The 7,673-nt window shown below is 49.1% G+C and overlaps 1 protein-coding gene across 1 annotated transcript; it reads right to left on the reverse strand.

Annotated features, from left to right (window-relative positions):
* Positions 1–831: 831 nt before the first annotated feature.
* Positions 832–4,653, reverse strand: actb (actin beta). The gene is made up of 6 exons (XM_033041102.1): positions 4,538–4,653; positions 3,165–3,300; positions 2,841–3,080; positions 1,873–2,311; positions 1,584–1,765; positions 832–1,466 (listed from the first exon to the last, which is right to left on the reverse strand). The coding sequence occupies exons 2-6, from the start codon at positions 3,285–3,287 to the stop codon at positions 1,323–1,325; spliced, it is 1,128 nt and encodes a 375-aa protein (XP_032896993.1). The 5' UTR covers positions 3,288–3,300; positions 4,538–4,653; the 3' UTR covers positions 832–1,322.
* Between the last annotated feature and the right edge of the window lie 3,020 nt (positions 4,654–7,673).

Consider the following 7,673-nt stretch of genomic DNA (forward strand, 5'->3'; position numbering starts at 1 on the left):
GCTTCAGTATGGGATGTTACTATTGCCAGCATGATTCCAATGACCAAATACACTTTGCGACAGAACTCAGTTAACAGTTGAAAATATTAAACAAAGATGGCCTTATTGAGCAATACATCGCCTCCTGAAAACCAATTCTCCACTCCGTATCACACAAAATGGCATTAAATAGAGGTGGCTCGATAGCTTATTTAGCCCGTTAATGGGTCAAAACGTCAGTTTGAATCTATTTTACTTTCTCGCAATGCATGAGCTTACCAGTTTGTTGCCATGGATACTTAAGACTAATCATATTCCCAGGATTTAAGGAATAGCTGAAAGCTGCAGTTAAGGTAGGATGTGATATATAAATACATTGTCCCACTTACCTACAATTCTGACCCAAGACACAAGTCCTCAGTGAATATATGCAATATAGCCTCACGTCATTGTGATCACCAAAATTACAATTCAGTGGGATCAAAATTTGTCCAGAATATCAGATAAATCCATCGTCCTTAAATTGACCAATAAAGTAGTAACAGTTTGTACTCCCAAGTTAGTCAATTCCCCATTTTAGAACACTGCAGATATATATATATTTTTTTAAAACTGAAATGTGAATTTTGAAGGAACGTGTAACTTAATTGAGGAAAGATGCATCTTTTACCCCCATTGTAAGGCAAGGGCAGAGCAAGGTTACAACGTAGACGACAGAATCTCAGCTGGGGCTAATAAACCACCAAAAATAAGCACTTTGAATTGCAGTCCGTCCTGCACCTAACAAAGGAATTCAAGTTAGCGCAGTAAAAGATTCTCTTAAAAACAACAAATGTACACAAAGCTCAAATGTTCCATTTAAACATGTGCACTTTATTGTATTAGTCAGTGTAGGGTCCCACAAACTGGCATCAAGTTTTAAATGGTTTGTCTTATGCCCGGGGATGTAAACCTCACTTGTGTGTTTGTATAAAGGTAAAGCTTTTGCATACCAAAATCAAAGAGGACCGAAAATTTTAAGGCGGAAAAGTACAAAACGGGACATTTTTTTTTCCGGTTACATAATTTACATATAAGCAATACTACACAAGGTTAAGTATTTGCTCCCGCTTTGGGCAGCCTTCACAGAGGCTTTATAACCTTAAGACAATGCAATCCTTTACATCAATATTTGGAATGCCTAAATGTACAATTCAGTCCTTGAAACTCATTGTAGAACTTCTGGGATGCTTGTTGCCAAAAATACCACCAACACCTTCACTGTTCCAGTTTTTATTCCTGAGACAAGCACTAAAGCCATGCCAATTCATCTCGCGCAATCACTTGTGATAGTTACAGTCCACTTAGAAGCATTTACGGTGGACAATGGAAGGTCCAGACTCATCATATTCTTGTTTGCTAATCCACATCTGCTGGAAGGTGGAGAGGGAAGCGAGGATGGAACCTCCAATCCAGACAGAGTACTTGCGCTCAGGTGGGGCAATAATCTGGAACAAAATTAAGTTCATTAATACACTACACCAATTGCTTTAATCAGCCCAACTTCAATGTCACCCATCAACTGTATCCAAAGCAATTCAAATACAGAATTCTATTTAAATTACCTTGATTTTCATGGTGCTTGGAGCCAAAGCTGTGATTTCCTTCTGCATTCGGTCAGCAATACCAGGGTACATGGTAGTACCACCAGACAGGACAGTGTTCGCATACAAGTCCTTCCTAATATCGACATCACACTTCATGATAGAGTTAAAAGTGGTCTCGTGTATACCACAGGATTCCATACCTATTGGCACAAATATTTTTAATCAACAAACTGCCTTCTTATCATAAGAGCCAAGTAATAGTGACATTTACTGATTAATAAAGTGTTGGTAATGGTGATCTACATACCCAAGAAAGATGGTTGGAAGAGGGCCTCTGGACATCTGAATCGCTCATTGCCAATGGTGATCACCTGCCCATCAGGCAACTCGTAGCTTTTCTCCAGAGAGGACGATGAAGCAGCAGTGGCCATCTCTTGTTCAAAGTCCAGTGCAACGTAGCAGAGTTTCTCCTTGATGTCACGGACAATTTCTCTCTCAGCTGTGGTGGTGAACGAGTAGCCTCTTTCTGTCAGAATCTTCATGAGGTAGTCTGTCAGATCACGGCCAGCCAAATCCAGACGCAAAATAGCGTGAGGCAGGGCATAACCTTCGTAGATGGGCACAGTGTGGGTTACACCATCACCAGAGTCCATCACGATACCAGTGGTTCTACCAGAGGCATACAGGGACAGCACAGCCTGGATGGCAACATACATTGCAGGGGTATTGAAGGTCTCAAACATGATCTGCAAAGATACAAGCAAACATTCAGTGTGATGTTTATTGGTCCAAATTTTCACTTAAATGGAAGGAAATCAACTATTAAGGAATTACAGGCATCAACAAGCTGAACCAAGATCTTGTGTATCATAACCAGTCAAAAAGTTAATCATGCAATGGTTTACAGCAAAATACTATTCCAGTTATGAAAATGCCAACTCACTCTTACTAGTTCATAACCCATCTACAGAAATTTTTAGTCACCTTCCCCAAATTCCTGAAATCGTAGTTAGGCTCAAATCAATACCCAGATCCCCAAAGACAACCTGCAAAACCAGCTAAGACAACTGAAGATTAGAACAGCACACAAAACATGCATAAGTTAATGGAACTCAGTGAGAAAGCAAATGAAACCTTGAAATTTCCAGGAAAGAATGTCACCTTTGAAAGATTCCCTGTGAACAAGGATAGGAAAGAATGAAAGAGTTTTCAGAGAAGGAAAAAGGGAAGGACAACAAGGTAGCAGCACAATGTGGTCACTTTCATTTTCAGTACCTGTGTCATCTTTTCTCTGTTGGCTTTGGGGTTCAGGGGAGCTTCAGTGAGCAGGACTGGGTGTTCTTCAGGTGCGACTCTCAGTTCATTGTAGAAGGTATGATGCCAGATCTTCTCCATGTCATCCCAGTTGGTTACAATGCCATGCTCAATGGGGTATTTCAATGTCAGGATACCCCTTTTACTCTGGGCTTCATCACCAACGTAGCTGTCTTTCTGTCCCATGCCAACCATCACACCCTGAAGAACATAAAGATATTTATAGCAACCAGCTAACATGAAGAATAGAATGTAGAGTGCAAAAACATCCAGTCATTTCCATACCTGGTGTCTTGGGCGGCCAACAATGGAAGGAAAGACAGCTCGTGGGGCGTCATCTCCAGCGAAGCCAGCCTTGCACATACCAGAGCCATTGTCAACCACCAGTGCTGCAATTTCATCATCCATGGCTGTATTTTACCTGGGGGGGAAAAAAAGCAAAAAATAGTTTTAACAAAAAAAAAAATTCGATTCCAAGTGCAAAAAGAAAGCTGGAAATATGGTAGCCTCTTGTCGGCTGGTCAATGCTTCTGCAGTCCGCCCGAGTGCTGTGCAGAATGTCCCATCCCTGCACCGGCAGCAGAGGGCGCAGTCACTGCAGTCCCGACACACAGACAAAGGAGCGCCGGCCGGCCGAACCTCGCACTACCATAAAAGGCAATGGCTGGTAGTGGGCACTCGGCCAGACTCGCAGACGGCCGCTGCCACTCCCTGAACACAGACTCCACACACACGCCCAAGTCTCCACAGGCTCATCTAGATAGTGGCCACCAGCCTCTCCCATCGCCGGGAGATGTGGCTTTGCCCCCCTACCCCACCCCTAGCCTTCTCTTAATCATGCACACCCAAACTAACCAGGAATGCCGGGAGATGTAGTTCCCCAGCCCCATGACACACTACGCATGGGCAGAACCGACCCCCTGGCTCCCTGGGTGCGCTGGGAGATGTAGTCGCCCCAATTCGCGACGCATGTGCGGAGTCAACTCTCCCGGGCAGGCTGGGAGTTGTAGTTCCTAAGGGCGCGACGCACGCTGAATTGTAGTTGGGAACAACGGAGCGCGGCGCATGCGCCGGCGAGCGGACCGTTATCCGTGAGGAACCGGCGGCGTCGCATCTCCCCCTCCCCCCCCTCCAGCCCGCTTTGTGCTCGGGAATAGCGAGGCTTTGTCCCCCCTTAACACCATCCCTCGGGCAAGAGAGAGCGAGTGGAGTGAAGTCAAAGGAGACGAGCCGCGCCCCCGGACTAATTAACGGTCCGCAGCCGCCCGCCATCACCTCTCCCTCTCCCAACGTCCGCCAGCGCTTCCAGAAGGATCCATGGCCAGCCCGGCTCGCCACGCCCCTCACACCCGGCAGGAGGACGCGGACACCGGCAGCTCCACAAAACCAGCACCGACGGTAAATAACCCCCCCCCCAGCGCCGGCAAAAGAGTTTAAATATACATATAATTTAATATCTAAACACCGATAACCAGACGTTCAAACCCGTCGGGAGAATAAAACCCCTTTAACAATTCACCCACCCACTCACTCGAGTGCGAGTACATTGATGGGTGGTTGGTTTAAAATTTTCTTTACCCCCCTCCCCTCTTCTTTCAAAAAGTTGAGGTGAGCTCGAGGTAGTTCACGTGCCCCTTGTTAGTGGTTTGGGTGCTTACCGTTGGTTTCCTTTCCACAAGTGCAAAATTAAAAAGCTGTGCTCCGCTGGTTGGTGCAGGTACAAGTTCCAGACGCCGCGCCTCAGAGAGAGTGCGGGCAGCCGGCGCGCCGCCGCTCTTATACCCCGGCCCGGACACGCCCACTCCCCGCCACCGCCATAAAAGGGAAGGTTTGCGAAACCGCCGCCGCCATTGGCCGATCGTCACCGGGATTGGCTCCTCCCCCGCCCCGCGCGCTCTGCTCGCTCTGCTCGAGCGACCCCCCCCCCCCCCCACACACACACACGTCAACCCCTCCCCCCCCCAACGTCACCCCCTCCACCCAACATCACCCCCTCCACCCAACATCACCCTCCTCAGCTCCCCCCCCACACATCACCCCCCCCCACACATCACCCCCTCCCAACATCACCACCATTTCCTCCTCCCATGCCCCCCGCACGCACACGCTGTAATCGAGCGACCCCCCCCCCCCACACACACGTCAACCCCTCCCCCCCCCAACATCACCCCCTCCCCCCAACATCACCCTCCTCATTTCCTCCTCCCATACCCCCCCCACTCCCTCCCCGCACGCACACGCTGTAATAGAGCGACCCCCCCCCCACATCACCCATTCCCAACCCTCCCCCCCCCACAACAACACCCTCCTCAGCTCCCCCCCACACATCACCCCCTCCCCTTCCAACACCACCCCCTCATCCCTCCCTCTCCCACCACAGCACCACCCACCCCCCCCCAACATCACCCCCTCCCTACATCACCCACAACACACCCTCCTCATCTCCCCTCCCAACAAGCAAATGGTCTTGTGTTCAAAAGGGAACTGCAGATGCTGGAATATCGAAGGTACACAAAGCGAATGGTCTTGGTGAGATCACACCTGGAGCATTGCGTACAGTTTTGGTCTCCTAATCTGAGGAAAGACATTCTTGCCATAGAGGGAGTACAGAGAAGGCTCACCAGACTGATTACTGGGATGTCAGGACTTTCATATGAAGAAAGACTGGATAGACTCGGCTTGTACTCGCTAGAATTTAGAAGATTGAGGGGGGATCTTATAGAAACTTACAAAATTCTTAAGGGGTTGGACAGGCTAGATGCAGGAAGATTGTTCCCGATGTTGGGGAAGTCCAGAATAAGGGGTCACAGTTTAAGGATAAGGGGTAAATCTTTTAGGACCGAGATGAGAAAAACATTTTTCACACAGAGAGTGGTGAATCTGTGGAATTCTCTGCCACAGAAGTTAGTTGAGGCCAGTTCATTGGCTATATTTAAGAGGGAGTTAGATGTGGCCCTTGTGGCTAAAGGGATCAGGGGATATGGAGAGAAGGCAGGTACAGGATACTGAGTTGGATGATCAGCCATGATCATATTGAATGGCGGTGCAGGTTCGAAGGGTCGAATGGCCTACTCCTGCACCTATTTTCTATGTAACCTCACCCCACCCCCCACAACACACCCTCCTCATCTCCCCTCCCCAACATCACCCCCTCTCCCCCACAACATCCCCTCCCAACATCGCCCCCTCCCCCCACAACATCCCCTCCCAACATCGCCCCCTCCCCCCACAACATCACCCTCCCAACATCACCCCCGCCCTTCCAAACATCACCCCATCCCAACATCACCCTCCTCATTCCCACGTCACCATCTCCCCCTTCCCCCAAAATCACCTCCTCCCCCACACACTACCCCACAACATCACCTCACATCTTTCCCCAACATCACCTCTCCCCCTCCCCCCAATATCACCCTCCTCATCTCCCCCTCCCCCCAACATCACCTCTCACATTTCCCCATCACCCCCTCCTCGCAACATCACCCTCATCAACTCTCCCCATCACCCCCTCTCCTCATCCCCCCCTCCCCATCACCCCTCCCCTTTCGTCACCCCTCCTCATCACCCCCTCCCTCTCCTCATCAATCCCTCCCCCTCTCATCACCCCTTCCCCTCTCATCACCCCTCCCCCTCTCCTCATCACCCTCTCCTCATCACCCCCTCCCTCCTCCCCCAACATACCCCCATACCATCACCTCCCCCAACATCCTCATCACCCCCCTCTAACATCACCCCCTCCCCAGCCTCACCCCTCCGCCTCACCCCAACATCACCTCTCCCAGCCCCTGCCCATCACCTCCTCCCCTATCACCCCCTCCCCTCCCCCATCACCCCTTCCTTCTCCCACATCACCTTCCCCTCATCCTCCCTTCCCCCTTCCTCTATCACCCCTCGCTCTCCTACATAATTTCCCCTCATCTCTATCACCCCCCACCCGTAACACAGGACCATCGCACCACCTCAGGGCAGCAGCAGCCGATGCCCCCGTTGCACTCTCCATCCTCAATGCATGAACTTTGGAAATTTTCCTCTCCCCACCCCAACCTCCCCTCGCCTTCTCCACCCACCACAGGATCATTGCTCTACCTCAGGGCCGCAGAGTCCACAGCCACTAGTGGACTCTGCATGCCCAGTGCATTGGGAATGACTACCCCACCTCCGGAGTCCTCCCCTTCTTGGTGCTTTTATCTCCATTTAAGAACAAAATGCATATACAAATAGGTGAAAACAGGATGCGTTACATATTTAGTGGATAAATATTTTAAAGAGGATGAATAAAACAAAGGGCTCCCTGAGAATGGGCGTTTTTTTCTGTCTTGCAAACAGGATGGGCCAAATGATCTTTCCTTATGGTGCAGTTCTCCAGTTCCATTTTCTCGTTAATTACAGATCAGTACGCTCCACTTGTGGAACCGAACAGCCAGACAGGGCTTACTGTAAAACATGGTAGTTAAGTGAAACAGGAAACCTGCAATGCATAAAGAAATATTACTGCTCAGACTCTTAACATTATTTGCTTAAGGGTGGTTTATAATCAGTGAAAAGGGCTGAGATTAATCTACTGACTAACCACATTTATATATGGTTTTGGTTCCGCTATTTATAATTCTTAATGAAATGTTTGTGATGGGGAGGTGAGGAGAGAAACACTTCTACTTTCTGCAATCCAGAGGAGTGAAAAAATCTCTGTTAACCACGTGTTTTGCTGCACTCGAACTTCAGGATGCAGTGTGGCAACGCTAAAATGTTTAGACAAAAATACATTCAATATACTGTGTGCAGGGCATCTATCCG

Source organism: Amblyraja radiata, chromosome 22 (assembly GCF_010909765.2).
Source record: "Amblyraja radiata isolate CabotCenter1 chromosome 22, sAmbRad1.1.pri, whole genome shotgun sequence".
Lineage (NCBI taxonomy): Eukaryota > Metazoa > Chordata > Chondrichthyes > Rajiformes > Rajidae > Amblyraja > Amblyraja radiata.